General features: G+C 34.2%; 2 protein-coding genes across 2 annotated transcripts; both read left to right on the plus strand.

The window, feature by feature from the left end:
* The first annotated feature begins 393 nt into the window (after positions 1 to 393).
* On the plus strand, positions 394 to 4,111 carry LOC132607497 (zinc finger CCCH domain-containing protein 30-like). The gene is made up of 2 exons (XM_060321496.1): positions 394 to 692; positions 1,771 to 4,111. The coding sequence occupies exon 2, from the start codon at positions 1,790 to 1,792 to the stop codon at positions 3,818 to 3,820; it is 2,031 nt and encodes a 676-aa protein (XP_060177479.1). The 5' UTR covers positions 394 to 692; positions 1,771 to 1,789; the 3' UTR covers positions 3,821 to 4,111.
* A 6,464-nt stretch (positions 4,112 to 10,575) lies between these two features.
* Positions 10,576 to 17,383, plus strand: LOC132607498 (1-acyl-sn-glycerol-3-phosphate acyltransferase 2-like). Its single transcript, XM_060321497.1, has 11 exons — positions 10,576 to 10,797; positions 11,816 to 11,938; positions 13,432 to 13,471; positions 13,563 to 13,636; positions 14,158 to 14,217; positions 14,720 to 14,797; positions 15,006 to 15,164; positions 15,571 to 15,696; positions 16,092 to 16,184; positions 16,363 to 16,449; positions 16,837 to 17,383. The coding sequence occupies exons 1-11, from the start codon at positions 10,717 to 10,719 to the stop codon at positions 17,062 to 17,064; spliced, it is 1,149 nt and encodes a 382-aa protein (XP_060177480.1). The 5' UTR covers positions 10,576 to 10,716; the 3' UTR covers positions 17,065 to 17,383.
* The last annotated feature ends 3,462 nt before the right edge of the window (positions 17,384 to 20,845 follow it).

Genomic DNA, 20,845 nt, shown 5'->3' on the forward strand with positions numbered 1-20,845 from the left:
AAACTAGCTAATTTATGTCTTGATTTCCTAAGATGACACTTAGGCCCCGTTTGACCATAAATACCAAAAACAAATTCTTTTTTTTTTTTTGAATTTTTGAAGTTAGAGTTGGAGTTGTGTTTGACCATAGTTTTTGAAATTGTAATTTTTGGTGAAATGTAGTGTAAAAAAGTAATTTTTTTTTAAAAAACAAGTTTTTCTTGTTTTTGGTATTTCAGAATACAATTCCGGAGTTATATTCGGAATACAGATCCGGAGTTGTATTCTGAATATTTATGGCCAAACGCTTAAAAATAAAAAAAGTGAATAATTTTTATGGCTAAATGACTAATTATTATGCGATAATTTTTTTTTGATCATGTACGATGACACTTATTAAGAGATAAAATAATTGAGGAAAAAGTAAAGAGAGAGAAATCAAGAAAGTGAAAGAGAGGGAAAAAGAGCATTGGAAATGGCGAAGAAAAAAAAAGAAGAAGAAGAAACTCTTCTTGAGTTCTCGCAAATTATCTCCTTTCTCTATCTAGATCTATAAAATTCAAGATTTGACCACTTTTTTTTTTCTCTCTCTCTATACATATGCGTAACCATAAAATATATATGTGTGCTGATGATAAACATGGAAATGGTACTAGGGAATTGCTGCTGAGTAACCAAAGTTGTTCTTCTTGATTTTATTAGCTCAAATTTTGGTAAGACTTGTTTTTACTTTAACTTCTCATAGTGTTTAATATCACTGTAAATATGTACTTTTTGATTATCAGTTCTTGATTGTCCTTGTTTTATATGCATATTTGTGTTAATGTATTTTAATTCTTGAGGGGTTTCTTTTCTTTGAAGTAATAGCTTTTGGACAATGATTTTGGTGGATGACCTGCAATTTTGACCCCCTTTTTTTATCCATACTTGTAGTTGGAAAGATTTGTTAATCTTTGGAATTCTTTTATTGAACTGTGATTTTTTTTTTTTGAAGCATCTTGTTAAAAGAATCAAAATTAAAATGATTTTTTTTTTTATTATGAGATAGTAGAATCTGTCCTTTTATTTTCAAGAAAATGAGATTTTCAATCTATAAAAGTAGTAGTATTGTGCGAACTTATTCGTAGGTTGCTCAAGTCGACGACAACAACAATAACATACCTAGTGTGATCCATAAGTGGGGTTTGGGGAGGTGGGGTGTTAGGTGAGGTAGAGAAGTTGTTTCCGATAAGATCCTAGGCTCAAGAAAAGCGTTTCAAAACAGGTTTGAAAATTATCAGAGTAAAAAAGTTGTGATGAAAATACTGAAGAAGAGAATAGTATTGACAGCAAAGTAGTAAAGATAACTAAAGTAAGAGAAACAATAACAGTAATAAAATTGAGGAATACGATAATAATAGCACAAGATAGAGTCTTTATATATTTTTTTCCATTGTTCCATTTTGGTTGAGAATATTAGTATTTGTTCCCATCAGTTTATCTGATATGCGCCTTTCCTTTTTCCTTGAGAGTCAGAAGATAGGTGCCCTTTTTGTGTCTTCTCAGCATGGTGAGTTGTGTTTTTGTGATAAAGATAAGATTATTCTTGGTTGTGCATATATTCTAATTTATACAGTACTTAGTTAAATTCTGTCAATAAAGCAACTTCGTGAACCTGTGAACGTGCCATTGAATTCTATTATTTGTCACAGAAGGTTGACCTTCTTCTCTGTGCTGCAGTAGATTTACAGTAATAATTTTTCTTGATTTGTTGTGTTGTGATACTAATATTTGATTTCTCTTCACTTTCAGTTGGATTCCAAACATAAACATGAATCATCTCATTGTTGAAACTGAAGATACTTTTGCTAGCTTGCTTGAATTTGCAGCCAACAACGATATAGAGGCTTTCAAAAAATGGATTGAGCGTGATCTATCCAGTATTCATGAGGTTGGGCTGTGGTATGGGCGCCAAAAGGGCTCAAAGCAAATGGTTCTCGAGCATAGAACTCCTTTGCTGGTTGCTGCTATGTATGGTAGCATTGATGTTTTAAAACTGATCCTTTCTCTACCTGGAGTTGATGTGAATCGTTCTTGTGGCCGTGATAATAGCACTGCCCTTCATTGTGCTGCCTCAGGTGGATCTTTGAATGCTGCTGATGCTGTCAAACTGCTTTTAGAAGCTGGTGCTGACCCAAACCTCAAAGATGCCAGTGGTTATTGCCCTCTTGATGTTATAGTTATTTCTCCAAAGGCTCACAAGATGAAACCTTGCCTAGCAAATCTGCTCAAAACGGATGCTATGGGAGACTGCAACCTGAGGGTGTCTATGGCCAGTTCAAACTCAAATTCTCCACCACTTTCACCTTCTCTTGGAGACGGCTCGTCATCTTCTGCTTCAGATACAACTTCTTCCCCGAGGAGTGCAAAATCTATTGACCTCCCGGTGTCCTCTACTTCAGAGAAGAAAGAATACCCTATTGATCCCTCCTTGCCTGATATAAAGAACAGCATCTACTCCACAGATGAATTCAGGATGTTCTCATTTAAGATCAAGCCTTGCTCTCGTGCATACTCTCATGATTGGACTGAATGTCCATTTGTCCATCCGGGTGAAAATGCTCGAAGAAGAGATCCAAGAAAGTACCACTACAGCTGTGTACCTTGCCCTGAGTTTCGCAAGGGAGCTTGCAGACGAGGGGACATGTGTGACTATGCTCATGGGGTTTTCGAGTGCTGGTTACATCCTGCTCAATATCGAACTCGGCTTTGTAAAGATGGTACAAAGTGCGATAGAAGAGTTTGTTTCTTTGCCCACACGCAGGAGGAACTCAGGCCGCTATACGTCTCTACTGGTTCTGCTGTTCTGTCACCTAGATCAAATACTTCTGCTGCCGCTGCAATGGGCCTAATACCTGGTTCTCCATCCTCACCCTTCACTCCTCCAATGTCTCCCTCCGCTAACGGTGTTTCAAACTTGGTGTGGCCCCCACATAATGTCCCAGCTTTGCATCTTCCTGGCAGCAATTTTCAGTCCAGTCGCTTGCGGTCATCACTAAATGCAAGAGACATCCCTGCTAAAGACCTGAATATGTTGTCAGATTTTGATGTGCAGCAACAGCAGCTACTAAATGGACTGTCTTGCCTATCCCAGTCCTGCATGAATGCTAATTCTTTTAATCGTTCAGTTCGTCCTAGGACCTTAACCCCTTCGAATCTCGAGGATTTATTTTCTGCTGAGGGCGGCTCATCTCCTAGATATTCTGATCAAGCATTAGCTCAAGCTGTTTTCTCCCCTACACACAAGTCAGCGGTTTTCAACCAATTCCAGCAGCAGCAGGAGGCCATGTTATCTCCGATTAATACAAAATTTTCACCAAGAAATGTTGACAATTCACCATTGCAGGCCTCTTTTGGAGTTCCTATGTCTCCCCGAGGGATGGAACCTATTTCACCAATGAGTTCTCGTGTCTCAATACTTGCTCAAAGTGACAAGCATTATCAGCTAAGGAGTCTCAGCTCTCGTGATCTGGGCTCTGGTGCTGATACTTGGTCGAACTGGGGTATAGGTTCGGGAAAGCCAGACTGGGCTGTCAATACCGAGGAGTTTGGTAGGCTAAGGAGATCATCGTCATTTGAGCTTGCTAACAATGGAGAAGAGCCTGATCTATCTTGGGTCCAATCTCTTGTGAAAGAATCGTCACAGGAAATTATGGACAAATCTGCAACTTGTGTATCAGGCCTTACAGATGCTGGTGCTAACATCTGCGAAGGCTCAACATCAGGTTCACAGATTGAACAATTTGATCAACTAGGTGCATGGATGGAGCAAATGAAGCTTGATCAGCCAATAGCTCAGTAATAACATCCTTATTTTTCATTTTACTGATCCTTGGCGTTTTCAAAGCATAAGGTTTTGGTAAATGGTAACTGGTTTCCTAGCTTCTGAAGAAAATTTATTATTTGAAGTAGGTATAAAATAAAAATCGATTTAGGCGATTTTTCTCCAATGTTACTGAATGTAGACTCTTACTCATAACAATTTTACCCTTTTTAGTTTTCAGAGTACTGAAAGCAGTTGTATTTTTTTGTATCAATCCTGTATTAACAGAGGTTATTTCATCTGAATGTTGATAAAATGTTTTGTGTTTTTTTTTTTTGGTCCACACCCTTATTTTGGATGGGAAAGAAACACAAAAAGGAGGTTATCCTTCTGGTGCAGATAAGTATTTCTGAATTCTGATGTTGTTTGGAATGATGTTAGTGCTAGAAGGTGCTGTGTAAAGGTAGATAAGAAAGCTTTCTGATTAGTGATTGATGTAATTTTGGAATTAGATATTCCTTTACATGATACATTTACTGTGTCCTTTTTAATTGTTCATGCCAGCTTACATACACCTCAACTATTTTGCCAGATATTTGGTGCCTCCCACACCTAACGTCGCCCATCAAGACTTAGGCAGATGGAAAGAAATCACCTAATGCTTTTTTTGGTCTCTGATGGATCTTGGACTTTGGTCTCCAAGAGTTCCAAAGACAGGGTTTTATGCAAGGGGATTCAGAAATATCATATTTGAAATTTGAACATGTGACCTAAAGAGGGATTTTTCCTAGAATTTTTCCTTACGTTCAAGGGGGGATTCAACCACTTGTATATGATCAAAACTCTTTGCTTTTTTTACCCTATTTGCATAGTATAAATTTTTAACAAAGGGGATTCAAGTGAACCCCATTTTTCCAAGCTACTTTCACCGCTGATATTCAAGATTTGCACTATTTCATTGACCACTACGTCACACTCCTATGCAGTACATTTATTCCATCTTTAAATATGCTTATCTTTACTTTGTGTTCCCAACAAGACAAGTTGACAGTTTTATCTTCGAGAGTGATAGATTCTTATTTACAAGACATGGAAATCCTTAACTACTTTGGTGGATTCCAAATCCCAAAAGTTGGATTTGGGGCTTATGGAGGATGCTTATTCATTAGGGATTACACTAATCCTTGTGAGGATTGGATGCTTTGGTAAATTCTTATTAGATTGGGAATAATGAATCCTAGTATTCTAAGAGAACATTATGATGGTGGAGCTTAAATATTGATATTCATTATATGTGCATGTGGGCTTGGTACAAAGAATCTCCAAAACCTCCAATATGCTTTAAAGTTCCTTTTGGCTAAGCAATAAGGTTCCAAAAGCTGATGTATAAAGAATAATATTGGTTTAAGTCCCTTTGAGGACATAAGATGGAAACGATATGTAGAACATTAGCATGATCCTGCGTGAGGATGATATGCGCAAAAAGAAAAAAAACACCATATTCGTTTGATGGTTTCGTTCACTAGGGTAGACCCCCCTACTGTAAGAATATTTCTAGTTTTGATCATTCAGATGCAATAAATAAAACTTATAGTATTTGTTAAACCATGATTAATTGACAACGATTTATATGCATCTATCAATCTATTTGTGCGAGTCGCATTATTTTTTTATTTTTTTTAGAACGAAAATGCCAATAAAAGAATTGGAAAATAAAGGGAAAAAGAAAGATGTCCTTTTTGCTTGGTGGTTTTATCTTTTTCTCTGTGTTCTTTTATTGCCGAAAGTTATAGCTTTGGTCTTGAATTAAACAAATGGCATCTTGTCTGAGAATTTGTACATGATAAGGATTGAAAATTCAGTAGATGAAAAGAACTATTTTTAATGAATAATCATAAGCTAAAAACTAAGAGGTATCCGTATCGGATATATTTGAACCCAATACTTTTGACGAGAGCATAAATATATGTGCAAAAATCCATGAAAATTCCAACAAAAAGTAAATCTGAACTTATAGTTATAAAAATGCAATGAGTTCAATACTAAAAATCTTGAAGATTGAACCTATAAAACTTAAATTTTGGATCCGCCACTTCTGGCACTACCAGTCTACATTTAGGTCTATGACTCTAGAAGTCTTGTTTGGTTAACTTATTCATCTTTTGGCGAAACAAAAGTTCATAGCTTTGGGCTAATGTTTCCACAACATTAATGCTATATATGTGCCTTGAATGGACAAGGAAAGAGCAAAAGGGTAAATATTGGTGCTGTTTTCCGGCTATAGGATATGAAAGGGAATTCATGTGATCACTTTTAATTGTTTTTATGACTATACTGAACTTTATGAAAGTAACTTGACATTCAACTCACCACCGCATGGTAGTAAAATGGATGAGAGTTCGCCGGGCACACTTTTAACTAGAGGTCTCATGTTCGACCCTTGTGAATTGAGAAATCCTTAATAAAAAGCATTTTCTCTTCAATGCACCCTACGTGGTGCATATCTAAATTAGTCGGGCCAATGAATTTCAGGTACTAGATGTTATTTGGTTAATACTTGTGCTTCTTAATTGTTTTCACAGGTAGAATTCTCAACTAAAACCAATATTCAACAGAGAGAAAATGATTCAAGTTTCCCTTTAGAGGTGAAACCAAAGCATTAATCAAGAATAAGTTAGGTATTCCTTGTAAAGTAATGATGGAAATCAGTCATCAGCTATCCAACCATGACATTTTGAACATTCATTATATTAGGTAGTTTAATCATGCATCTTTCACCATCAAAATTGTAATTCGATCTGTGACATTGTCCTTTGCCAACCCCTTTATTAATTCCACCGCCAAACATCTACGGTAGAATTGCATACGTATATAATGCATAGCATATGACAAGAAACACATGGCATGTGTCCGAGCAAGCTTAGGTGCACCTTGATTATTCTACTGATATCTCCCATCTCCTCTTAATATAGTACAGTTACTAGGTAACTCTGCCTTCCGAGGTTTAGGCAAACGGAACCTAGTTTTTGCCTTTGGTGGAATTTAAACATGAGACCTTATAGTTCTCCTCCCACTGCATTTGACTGGCCACATCCTTGAGTGTATATTTAAGGAAAACTTCATGATTTTCCTTGTTTGTTTCTTTTTTTTGCTATACTTCTTCATGGACGAGATAGAAGTGGAATTTCTGCAATTAATACATCATTAAAATTAACAGAAGTTGGAATGAGGTCTCTCTTTCCTTAAAGAAGAGAGGTGTATCATACATATGTAATATATTTGTGTATATTCCATTTAAATGGTTTAGTTATCCTCCAATTTCAACATTCTTCGTACATTTGCTATGGCCTTAACCTTAAGCCTTGGAGAAATTCACCCTGCATTCTGTAATGTACCTTCTGAGTGATTGTTTATCTTATGGCTGAATACATATGCGGCAACTTAAACTTATCCGGTTTTTTTCCGTTTAAACATATGAACTAGGGTTATACCTATTAAAAAACTGATGTTAGTCAAAATTTGTGTCTATATATAGTCTTAGACATGCTTTAAGTGCTGGAAGAATTAAGCATAAGAGACTGAATAATATTTATTAAGCATCCTCACCCCTGCATCGAAAGCTGTCAAATGGCTCTATTTATATTTATCCTGACAATGTTCTCAGTTAGTATTTATGAAATATTATGGCTTATTATTTGAGTTGCTCTCAATTTTCATATTGCTATAAATGAGTTAGAGTTTTTATTATTCATTTGTTAAAAAATTTAAGGGTCAAGGATGCTAACTAGGGAATTTGATATGATTTTAGTAGGAACTTTTGAGCGAGCCTCGAGCATTAGGTGTGTTCAGGGCGCACAATCGGATGCTTGAGGCCTAAGACTCACAATACTAAGCCCTACACGTGATTCTCCGGGTGTTTTGCAAGTGCCCGCCCTGAGACGAGCCCTAAGCGAGTCCTCGAAAAGCCTTTTAACAGAGGTTAGGATTAGAAGTTTTAATCTGGGTTCTGAAAATAATACAAGAAAAATACACTTTGTCTTGTACTTTGATTGCTCAAGTGCAGGACACATGTCGAGCCTCCTTTTTTTTATCAACTAAAATAGTGATTATCTTTAAATTATATGACAGAACTAAACTGATCACTTTTTGAAATACATTAAGAACTATTTCTTTCATACTTGTATGTTAAGAACCAAATGGAACCAAAGCCAATACGACCATTTTCATTAATGAAAATAATCGAAATTAAATCCATTAAATGAAAGACAACAAAAGGAAGTTGAATCCCATTAATTATGGCCCCGCCATCTTTCCTTCTCACCCACATCCATAAATACGCCCTGAAAATTTTCATGATATGACAGCCTGTATGTGTCTGCGTGTGAAAATGATGAGAAATTTTATTTTGAATCTCACATGCCAAGTCATACTTGTGTCTGACTCTTTAAAGTTAGACATCTGGATTAGCTGTCCCATTTCTACCACCATTTTTAATTCCTCTTTCTCATCCCAAACAGCCTCTTCTAATTTTCCTTTCTTTACTCACTTTCCACATAAGAACTCCAAGACATTTCCTTTGCCTATAATCTGCAGACAAAGAAACGACACCTCCTGGAGAATAAAAATGGGTTAACAATGGGAAAAAAACGATTTAGGGGGAATAGTTTTAATGTACGAGAAGGGGGTAGTGAAAGAAATTAGGGTGAAAAATTTGATCTAAAATATTTTTTCCCACCCTATCGACTTTGGTTCTCCATTCAAAATTTATTTTCAAATTATTATTATTATCTATTTGTAAATGCTATCTTTTTAAGCATATAGATCAATTTTCTTTTCTAGGATTCTTTTTCATTGCCTGAAAAATTCATCATGAAGCCATCGGAGCAACGCAATATTCATTGTAATAATCGTGGGTACAAAATCTGTTAAGAGTTAGAATCTGCCTTTTGTGGTATCCTTAAATAAAATATTCAAATTACTAAAATTAAGGGTACCGATTTTATTGCAAAAATAATCTAATTAAACTGATAAAATTACTTTAGCAGTTTAGTTTGCTTTTAGTTTTGGATAAAAAGCTTTATGATTTCATGGAGTGTTTTTGAGCCCGTTTGGATTGACTTATAAGTTGCTTATAAGCTGTTTTCAGTTTTTTTGAGTGTTTGGCTGACCAGCTTAAAGTCATTTTGTGCTTAAAATAAGCTCAAAAAAATAATTAGGCTTATTTGACTTAGCTTATCTAAAGTAGCTTATAAGTCAAAAAAATAAGTTAGACTACCCTAACTTATTTTTTTAAGCATAAGCCCATCCAAACAAGCTCTTAATCTCTTTCTGAAAACTAGTGATGACGGAATTGAAAGAGAGGAAACGAGTTTTGGGTTAAGAGCCTGTTTGGATGAGCTTATACCTATAAGCTAAAAAAAAATAAGTTGGGGTAATCTAATTTTTTTTTTTTTGGCTTATAAGCTGTTTTTAGCTTCTAAGCTGCTTTAGATAAGCTAAGTCAAATAGGCTCAATTATTTTTTTGAGCTTATTTTAAGCACAAAATGACTTTAAGCTGGCCAGTCAAACACTCAAAAAAGCTGAAAACAGTTTATAAGCAACTTATAAGCCAATCCAAACGAGCTCTAAGAAAAGAGAGAATAATGCGTTGGAATTCTGATGGGAGAGTGAAGTGGAACTTTTTGGTAAAGAACTGAAAATTAAAAGTGGCAGTTTGGGATGAGAAAGAGGAATTAAAAGAGAGAGAAAATGGTGGTAGAAATGGGACCCGCTGGTCCCAATGTCCATCTTTGAAGAGTCTCACACAAGTATGACTTGGCATGTGAGACTCAAAATAAAATTTCTCGAAAATGGTAAATACTAAGTACTCCATTTGTTCTTAATCAGTTTCAAAAAAATAGTCTACTTAACATTTTTATATTTAATTTTAAATTTATTTTTAATGAGATACTTATAGTCTCACAAATATTCTACTTCAGTCTTATATTTTTAAGATCATAAGATTAAAGGATATTTTGAGACATTATCATTTGTTCTTAATCAATTTCAAAAAAATAGTCTACTTAACATTTTTATATTTAATTTTAAATTTTAAATTTATTTTTAATGAGATACTTATTGTCTCACAAATATTCTACTTCAGTCTTATATTTTTAAGATCATAAGATTAAAGGATATTTTGAGACATTATATATATATATGTTTAATTTAAAATCATAACTTCTGCTCCAAGCTAAAACAAACAAATTGAGACAAAATGAATATATTCGTTTTAAATCTTAAACTTTATGCTTGGTTAAATATGATCACATAACTTGGTAAGGACGAAGTAAATAAGTAGTACTCCCTTCTATCTATTTTAATTGTCATGTTATTTTCTTGCACCCCTGAGGCCCTGAGAAAATATTAACTAGAGGATAAATGAACTAATTTAACTAAATTATTCTTATTTATTACTCCTCTCAATTCAATACTTACTCTTTTTTTTTTCACCACATTAATATATCTCAATATTTATGGGTAGGGACAAAGGTAGAAACAATCAACTAATTACATCTTGATCTTTTAAAATAACAATTACTCCGTGCACCTCCCTTAAGAGTCATAAATAAATGACGATATTACTATATCACCCATAATTATTACTAAATCATTTAATAATTGAAATCAATTAAATATATTTTAAAAGTTTTTCAATCAGTAACAATTCATTAAATTTTTCAACCCAAATTAATAGTAAGAGTAAAATAAGTATAAACTGTTAAATTATCTTTTGATTTTTCAAACTGGATGGATTGAAACATACATCTATTTTTAGATGACAACCAAATATTTATTACCCTCATTTTCACACTTCAGTATCCTTTAAACATTTTCTGCATAGTTTACATACACATACGAAACATCTAGTGTGTGTGGGGGGACTCATTCATCAATGGCTATTGTTGCAGCAGTTGTTATCGTCCTTATGGGCGTTGTATTTTTCATCTCTGGTCTCTTCATCAATCTCATTCAGGTTTTTGTTTTGTCTGCATTTTTGGAATTCTTGCTCTATATTTTTATATGGGGTTCCTTTATTTCAAGAAAAAATGAAGTCTTTTGTTTATCTATCTTTGATTTGTTAAGTTTAATGGCAAATGCAGTATATACTACTACTCAGCTCTGTCCCCTTTGTTTGACCGAGAACGAAGTTGAAGAAATAGCTGAAGACTTTGAAATTTTTGGTCTAAAATAAATCATAAAAATTTGTGTGGCTAGAAATCATTTCATTAAAGAGAAATTTAAAGTTGAATATTTACTGTATATAGAAATGTGTCATTTTTTTTTTTTGACTGATTAAAAAGAAAAGGTGTCATATAAATTGGAACAAAGGCAGTAGTAGCATATATTAAAACATCCGTACATAATTAGCTCTGTTGTGTATTTTATTTTGCTTTTTTTGTTGAATACACGTATGAAATTGGTGAAGTATAATGTTTTTTTGATAAGGTGTATGCTGCTTGCTTTTCTTTTTCCTTTTATTTTATGTGTGCATTTTTAGTAGTTTAATTTGCTTTATTATATGGGGTTCCTCTATTTCAAGAAAAAATGAAGTCTTTTGTTTATCTATCTTTGATTTGTTAAGTTTAATGGCAAATGCAGTATATACTATTAGTATATATTTAAATATCCTTACGTAATTAGCTCTCTTGTGTATTTTATTTTGCTTTTTGTTGAATACATATATGAAATTGGTGAAGTAAATGGATTTTGATAAGGTGTTAATTAAGTTCCAGGCTGCTTGCTTTTCATTTTCCTTTTATTTTATGTGTGCATTTTTGCAAGTTTAATTTGCTGTATATTTTATCCGGGATTCCTCTAATTCAAGAAAAAAATGAAGTGTTTTGTTTATCTATCTTTGATTTGTTAAGTTTAATAGCAAATGCAATACACACTAAACACTAGTATTTAGTGATGTGTACTTTATTTTGCTTTTTCATTGAATACATGTATAGAATTGGTGAAATGGATTTTGATAAGGTGTTAAATTCCAGGCTGCTTGCTTTGTTCTTATACGGCCATTTTCGAAGAGCACATACAGGAGGATTAATAGAATTCTTGCAGAACTTTTATGGCTGGAGCTTGTGTGGTTAGTTGATTGGTGGGCTGGTGTAAAGGTAATTCACTCGGATATATATATATTTATGTTATTTCGATAAGTTTGTAGTTCTCTAATGATTTTGAAATAGGATAAGAGCTTATTTATTTATATAGCAAGAACGTCAGGGGTCGTTTGGTTCGAAGACAAGTTATGCTGGGATTAGTTATGCCATTTTCTTATCGACTGTTTGGTTTGTCGTATTAAAAATAACATGCATTGCATAATTTCTAAATGGTACCGAATAGAGTGTTTAAGTATAAGAATAGAATTGGTATTGTTAATGCCATGGTTTACTATGTATAAGAACAATACTGAATGGGGTGTATAAGTAATACTTGTATTAGTTTACTGGACTTAAATTTCCAGCCAAACATTATACTAAAATTTATACTAGCATTATTCCACCTAATACTCCCTACGAAACAACCCTTAAATGTAAAAAGTTACATTCTTGGCATATAAACCAATTGCCCATACAAAAGGAAAGAAAGAGAGAAAGAATATGAAGCACAAAAAGATCTTTTTTTTACATAATTGGCCTGTCCTCCTAGAACTTTTATTCAGTGTTTAGCATCTCATCTGAAAGTGATGAGGAAATTTAATATTACAAATCAAGAACTTTTACAAGGTGGGAATGAGGACCTTAATAAATGACAAGGATTAGCTAAAAGTGTTTATTTTTTTCTGATCCATGCTGCTATGATGGTTAGGCTTTTAATTTTTAGTATACCATCCATTTCAGATGTCTCTTTTGATGAAACATAGTTATCACTTACTGTACGCATAGTTGTTTCAGTTAATGGAAATATTTAACCTCATGAATGTCTTTTTGAGGCAGGGTGTGTCTGTTGCCATAAGCCTTTCATGTACTTAGCAAGTTTTCTAGTTTTGAACGCGTAGCCTGTTTTGCTTGCTCACAATTCATATTTGCTTTCTAGACCAATGAGATCGTGTCTTTTTCTTGAAATGGTCTTTCTTGTAATAGCACTGGTGTTTTGATTCATTACTTCATTTCTACACAACGTTTTTTGTGACATTCTGCTCATTGTCTAAACAATTTGTGATCCCAAAAAAGTTTAGAACACCAACAAGCAGAGATTTTGCAATTGAAGCTAAGCAAGCATGATAGGGTTGAGAACGCTGTCAACATGGGGGTTAGTTCATTTTGCTAGAAAGGGTTTAACTATATATACAAATTCCATAACTAACTCATTGAAATATTTGTATGCATTGCTGTTAGATCCGTTGTGTTCCTTTCAATGTGCCTGTTTGTCCTGTTCTGAATATTTTTTTGTGTTCCTAGTTGCTTCTGTCTTACATTTTTTTATCCTTTGTTTTAATAAAAAAAAAATTCTGTGTTGATCTCTTGGTAAAATGACTAAGGTTCAACTGATTTGAGCTAAGATAGGGAAGATTCAAATATATACTTTTAATTAGCTTTTGTCAGTTTCTTCTTATGTTTTTCATCCGATACTTCCTTTTCTCATTGATGAGGTCATTCGATTGCAGATTAAACTTTACATGGACTCAGAAACATTCAGATTAATGGGTGAGTTGGACTCCATTTGCCATTTTTACTTATATTTTGTCCAGTTTCTTGAAGTAATGCTTATTATTGGTGTGCTGGTTGATCGTTCCAGGTAAAGAACACGCCCTACTGATAGTGAATCATAAAAGTGACATTGATTGGCTTGTTGGATGGATCTTAGCTCAGGTTTGCACGATAATCGTCACTGTTTGGACACCTATTTATGCCGAAACCCTTAGCAAACAATTTGCCCTATGCAAATGTATCCCTGTGATACTGATATATCTAACTCCTTGCATGTCTATGTTCGTCACCTGTTTTAGTTTTTGTATATGGATTTTAAACTTTTAATTAACAAGTAATTGGACAAGAACTTTTCTTTTACTGCATGATGCTCTTCCATGCGATAACTAATACTCCCTCTGTCCCAATTTATGTGACACTCTTTCCTTTTTAGTAAGTAAAAAAAAAAAACACCGTGCTTATTTAGTAACAATTCAACTTTAAACTTCCTATTTTACCCTTAATTAGATGATTTCTGGCCACACAAATATCTATAGCTTATTTTAGACCACAAGTTTAAAAAATCTTCTTCTGGTCATTCTTAAATTCCGTGCCCAGTTCACATAACTTGGGACAGAGGGAGTAACCATTATCATTTATTCAATTAACTTCTGTTTGTTGGTTCTTGGATCCTTCAATTGCAGAGATCCGATTGCCTTGGTAGCACATTAGCTGTTATGAAGAAATCTTCAAAATTCCTTCCTGTAAGTGTTTCTAGTGATTATTTTTTCCTTTTGATCCGTTAAGTGTTTGCAGTGGATGTTAAAAAGATTCTCACTCATCTTTTTGACGAAAAGCTAGTTGCTGTCCATTCCACTCTAAATTTTAGTAGAGACAAGCTCCCAATTCCAATATTATCCTGCAATTTATTTGTGATTCTGGATACTGGAAGAGTAATGGCTTTGCTGTGTTTCGGAGTTCGATAAGTTCATTGTGCATAAGATGGAATAAGGAAGCAATAGCTTCTTAGATGTATGGTCTCCATTGGAGTATTTTAACTTCTTGCGGAAAATCGCTTATCTGCATTTATTTGAATATGGTGGTATATTGTTAACAGGAAGGAAAAATGATCTTAGCATTTTGCTCATGTTTTTGTTAGTGAACGATACTAAACTCGTTTTGTCTATTTTTCCATGAAGTTTCTATTATATGGGACTCTTCCAGTTTATTTTCCTATTAAGGTCAGTCATCTTACGCATTATGCAGGTACTTGGTTGGTCCATGTGGTTTTCTGAGTATCTGTTCCTTGAAAGAAGCTGGGCTAAGGATGAAAGCACGTTAAAGGTATAGTTAAGCCCGATTGATTTAGTCATTCTTTGCACATTTAAATATATTTGAGCAACTTTGAGTCCAAATACTTTGAGTACTGCACGATGCATATCTGGATTTACATTTCTCTTTCTTTTGGCCTGCTGATGAGTGTTGAGGATCTTTTTTGGGTAGTTGATTTACAACTATTTGTAATTTGATAAGTGTGGGGTCCAATTTGCAGTCAGGTCTTCAACGGCTAAGGAATTACCCTCAACCTTTCTGGCTGGCACTTTTTGTTGAAGGCACTCGCTTTACACAGGCAAAGCTTTTGGCTGCTCAAGAGTATGCAGCCTCAGCAGGACTACCTGTTCCGAAGAATGTGTTAATTCCTCGTACTAAGGTGGGCAACAAATGTTACCTGCTTCAAAAAGGACACGGAAATTTCCTCGAATTATAGCCATCATAAGCAGGCTGATACTTTCAAAATCAAGTTATTACACAAATCAGGCAAACAAACTAATTAAGGTGTGGCAAGAGATTCTCTTTAAGTTAGTAATGGATCCTAAAGGTAGGGATCTAGTAGCTCAGTTGGTTGGCTACCTGAACTTTCACCTTCTTGGTGAGGGTTCGAATCCCCACGTTGTAATTCTCTCCCCCCATTTCCCCTTCCCCTACCCCCTATGTAATAAAGCAATTAAAAAAAAAAAAAAAGATCCTAAAGTTAGTAATTCTGTCACATTTTGCCTTGCTATCTATTATGGGATTGTCACAACGAAACTAAATGTTTATATATTCAATGATTTCAGGGCTTTGTCTCAGCAGTAAATCATATGCGCTCATTTGTTCCAGCTATTTATGATGTGACATTTGCCATTCCTAAAAGTTCTCCAGCACCAACAATGCTGCGAATCTTCAAGGGTCAATCTTCTGTGGTAAGCAAAACTGTCCAATAATTCGGAATTCTGGTCTTGTATCAAAATATCCGCTAGTCATTTATGGCTTCAGAATGACAAGTTATAACTCTTTTTATCGTTGGATCAAATTCAAAAACGGTGTAAGCAATTACATTTTTAAGTAGACACTGCATTGGTTGCATTTTTTCAGATCATGGTCCACATTAAGAGTTCCTGTGTCCTTTCTTTGGAACTATGATCTGAATAAGTCGGTTAACTCCTTGTTGATCCATGACCTGTCTATTAGTTTCATATTTATGAGCTGAGAATGATTAAGTGATGAACTTTGGTCCATTACTTACTGCTAAGTGGAATTAAGATAGCCAGAGAAAATGTCTTTTGTTTAGTTTAAATGTTTTTTTGTTATGGTGCAGGTTCATGTGCACATCAAGCGCCACAAGATGAAGGATCTACCAGAAAATGATGATGCCATTGCTCAATGGTGTAGAGATATCTTTGTGGCCAAGGTTACCTTTCTTTCTTGTTAAATCTCCATAGGAACATCTACCCTATCTCGAGAATCTAGTGTTTAAATGGGCATCATAACTATTTCTACCTCTTATTTGTGAGCTCTGTGAAAAATTATCCATCTCCCTGAATGAGTTTTTATCCTACTTCTGGTTTTATCTTGTCACTCTTAACCAGGATAAGCTATTAGACGGACATATTGCTGAAGACACCTTTGGAGAACAAACGCTACAGAATGTTGGCCGCCCAGTGAAATCCTTCGTGGTAAAAACTCGCTGGTTAAACTTAGATTATTCTGCATATAGTAAAGGGCAGCCCGGTGCACGAAGCTCTCGCTATGCGCGGGGTCCGGGGAAGGGCCGGACCACAAGGGTCTATTATTCTGCATATAGTGTTTTTTTTTTTTTTCAACCGGGAAATTCCTGAGGGTCAGTTGCTCACATTTCGAAACTAGTGGATAATGGGCACACCCCTCTATCCTTCTCCGCTTCAATGTCAGGCTTTCGACTGCATCAGGGTTCAAACTCGTGACGTGTACCTAACCTTGGGCTAATTATGATCTTATCACCAGACCAAAGCCCAGTGGCTAAGTATGCACGGTTGAGTTCTTTTGTTTTTCTAGCAAACTAATTTATCTTTTCTAAATCACAGGTCGTTACATCTTGGGCGTCTGTACTCACAATTGGTGCTATCAAATTCTTACAATCGTCAACATTATTTTCTTCATGGAAGGGTATTGCAATTTCAGCTGGTCTATTGGCTGTTGTTACAGTTCTTATGCAAATCTTGATAAGATTTTCTCAGTCGGAACGCTCAACACCAGCCAAGCCAAATCGTGTTAATCAGCATTCAGGAAATGGACAAGAAAATCAACACTAGCACACATCTCACATCTGAGACAAGAGATTACACCAGCAATGTTGTAGCCTTAAGTCTTTGAGAATTAGATTATATATTTATCGTGCAGCAAGTTATACTTCCATTTAATTTCCGCCTATGTTGCGTTTTTTTTTTACTGTTGTCTAGATCTACTTGTGTGTATCTTGATTATTCTATTAGATACATATTATCTCCTTCCAAGAGAGGTATCGAGTAACTGTGACAATCAAGACTTGTGCAAATGAGAATACTCTTGCGTGTAAGATGTTTGGCAAAATTGTCCAATTTTGAATAGTTGAAGAACAAAATTTCCCCTTTTTTCCTTGTTTGGAATAATTGTTAGTAAAAAGTTACTTTTGCGCTAGTTGACCAAAGGTGAAGGCATTTTTGTGCCAAAAAGTAACCTAAGGTAAAGTTGCCGTATTTTATATAGTTCAGCTATATTTTGTTTTACCATTTTCCAGGTGTAAAAGGATAAAAAAAATGCCTTCACGTATTAGAAATGATTCAGACATTTTCTCCTTTCACCTATTCGATCAAATTTGCCCTTCCTTTCACTATTTGGATTAAAAAAAATATTCTTAACGTATTAGAAATGATTCAAAAATATCCTTTTTCACTTATTAGATCAGATTTATCCCTAATATTATTTTTATGCTTAAAATTATCAGTTTATTAACGCACAATTATCCCTAATATTATTTGATCCAACAAGTGAAAGAATAACATTTTTGAGCCATTTCTAATACGTTAAGGACATTTTTTTTTAATCCAAATAGGTGGAAGGAAGGGCAAATTTGATCCAATAGATAGAAGGAGGGCATTTTTGAACAATTTCTAATAGGTTAAGGGCATTTTTTACCCTTTTTCATTTTCCATAATATAGTGAATATAGGAACGAGCTAAACTACTATATGCGGAATTCCAAACATATATATCACTATTGACTTGTTATATAACAAATATAAAGTTTTGAGGGCCTAAGACTATTGAAACTTATGATTTTAAAAAGGGAGAATAACCTATATATACATAAGAATAGGGTATATTTACAAAATATGATGATATTTTTCAGTTTACAAAACATATCAATAGATTTTTTACAAAACATATACGAAAATTTTTGCTCAAATTTTGTGTATGAAATGTGTATATCTCCCTTAAAGCTTAAAATTTTCGCTCAGAATTTAGTGTATGAAATGTGTATATCTCAGTCAAGACAAATTTTCATGTATGAAAAGTGAAACAGGTATGAAATATGTATGTCTCGCTCAAGGATTAGCATCTTAGGTTTTTGAAAATTTAATACAGCTACAACAACATTATATACAACTTTCATACAATATTCATACAAATTTAATACAACAACAAGATAGAAAACTTGAAAAACACTTTTCTGAAACATAAGTCATGATTCTACCATCATTCATAGGGTTTTATGCTTTACATAATTCACGATTCTACCATTATTCATACAATTCATTACTCAATCTCCAAAGAACTAAACTATTAACAACAATAATAATTAGAAAACTTTTCAGAAACTAATTCAAATACCTAATCATGTAAAACCTAAAAACATAAACACCAACTAATTATTCAACAGATTCGTCAATTATCCCCCAACTCTCTGTTATTTTCACAGTTTGTTCTCTCATCGGAGCTACGGCGGCTGCCGACTCACTTGCACTGGCGTCGGCTTCATCCGTCGGATCTATCTCACCATCGTTCGCCGCCTATTTTGCCGTCACTGTTGTTGCTTTCCTCATCGGATCTGCTCTCAAGAACTGAAGTTTTGACGATTAGAAATAGAGATGATTTGGTTTCACCTTTTGCATTCTAGTTTCCCAAATCTTTTGTGTGGTTCTGCAGCGTGTGTATGATGAATATGATATATTATGAAGTTCTTCGTTTATGTATTGTCTTTGAATATCTTCTCTGTGATGGAGTTTTAGGCTCTGTGCATTGAATTTCCGCCCTTAATATAGGGTGGCTTTTAATTTTTCCAGATCTAGTATGTTTTTGTAATTAAGTTGGTATATTTTGTAAATAAGAAAAAGTATTCTTATATTTTGTAATATAGGATCTTAACAAGTATTACTATGTCATTTTCCCTTTTAAAAAAATGAGAGATATTTGTATAGCTATAAATTATCTTTTTAGAACGGGAGATAATATTGGCCACAACATCATATCCATCAGGGGCATAATGCTTGAAGTCGTAGTAGCTAATCCCAGATGGGCAGCCAGCTTTCCTGTATAAAAACAAGGGAAAATATGTTTAGTTATAGGTGTGGTAACAACCAGTAGGCTAAGCTGTAGTCCTGTATAAAATCAAGGGCAAATATACAGATTGGAAAAAGAAAATTTTAACAAACAATTCGGAGAGAGGGTATAATGAAAGGCTGAATGAAGGTAGAAAAACAAATAAATCACAAAACTCTAGTAGGCAATCTTCAATTTCCGAACTTTATGATTCAAGTTGTAATCTTTTGGCAACTCAACCACATTTATCAAGTTGCCCGTACATTATTGGTCCAATGAATTCAAATAGAATTCAAGTTTCTGATTTGGTCAAAACCTGCTAATAAAATTTGATTTATTTTCAAATAGGAATTCCAAATTAAAATTAAAAGACTTACAAAGAAATATTCATTAAGTCCACTCCAACCCCAAAGAAATATGAAATATAGTAGCTCTTGTGACAGAAAATGTAGGCCCAGTTGAAATTTGATTTCGATTTTAATGATGTTTCGCTCATACGTAACTCGTATGATACATTGGAGGAATTTTATGTTCAGTTGGATGTCATTTTGAAAACAGTGGCAAGGAAGGAGTCATTCAATGGCTCCGAAAGAAGGTTTTAGAAATTATCCTCTCTTGTACATCAAAGAAGTGGTGTTGGACTAGTGCAAGAAGTGATTGAAGTCGAAGAATCTGGACGAAAAAGAAAAAGGACTTCTCGTAAAAGAGTTATCAATGCTTATATGGAGTTTGTGGACCCCGACCCCGGTGACGGTGGGATAGGGTTTGGGGGCCCTGCATTAGAGACTGGGCAAGGGTTGGGGTTAGGTGATGAGGGGTTTGAAAGCGGTGGGCAGGGGCAGGGTTTGGGGTTGGGTGATGAGGTGTTTGAGGGTGGCGTTGATGATCATGTGCAGTTGGGGTTGGGGCCTTGTGTCGATATGCAAAGAGTCAGTATCTTATTATATAACTTGAGAAATGTTCTTTCAAGTTAATAAATTGTTAGCAATATGGTGCAATACAATACATTGGTTCTTGTTCTCAAAAATCCTATTGGTAGATAATAATCTATCAGTAGCTTAATTCAAAGTTCTAAAATACCGAACAAAATTTTACTGTCATTTAATTAAAATTTAAAAAATTGAAAATAAATTCTACATTCGTAATGTCATGACTATATAAGGAAATAATGAACTTTCCTAAATATTAATTGTAACTTTTTAATACATGTAGTAGCAATTTTTTAGTGCTTATAAGAAGACTTTTGCTGAAAAATTAAAATGAGTTGTAACTTGAGATATTGAAATAAAAACTTAATAATATGGAAAGAAATCTAATGCATTCCTATGTCACTATACAAAAAAAATTATAATTTTTTATATTAAAAAGATATGAAAAGGGTATTTAATTCTATATAATATATATAATTTTTCTAACTATCAATCATAAATAAAAGTTTCATTTTTTTGGATTTTAGTTTGCGGTGTTCAAATGAGTAATGAAACCAGGTTAAGTTTCTACCTCTTGTTAATTACTG

The sequence above is a fragment of the Lycium barbarum genome, chromosome 8 (genome assembly GCF_019175385.1).
Source record: "Lycium barbarum isolate Lr01 chromosome 8, ASM1917538v2, whole genome shotgun sequence".
Taxonomy (NCBI): domain Eukaryota; kingdom Viridiplantae; phylum Streptophyta; class Magnoliopsida; order Solanales; family Solanaceae; genus Lycium; species Lycium barbarum.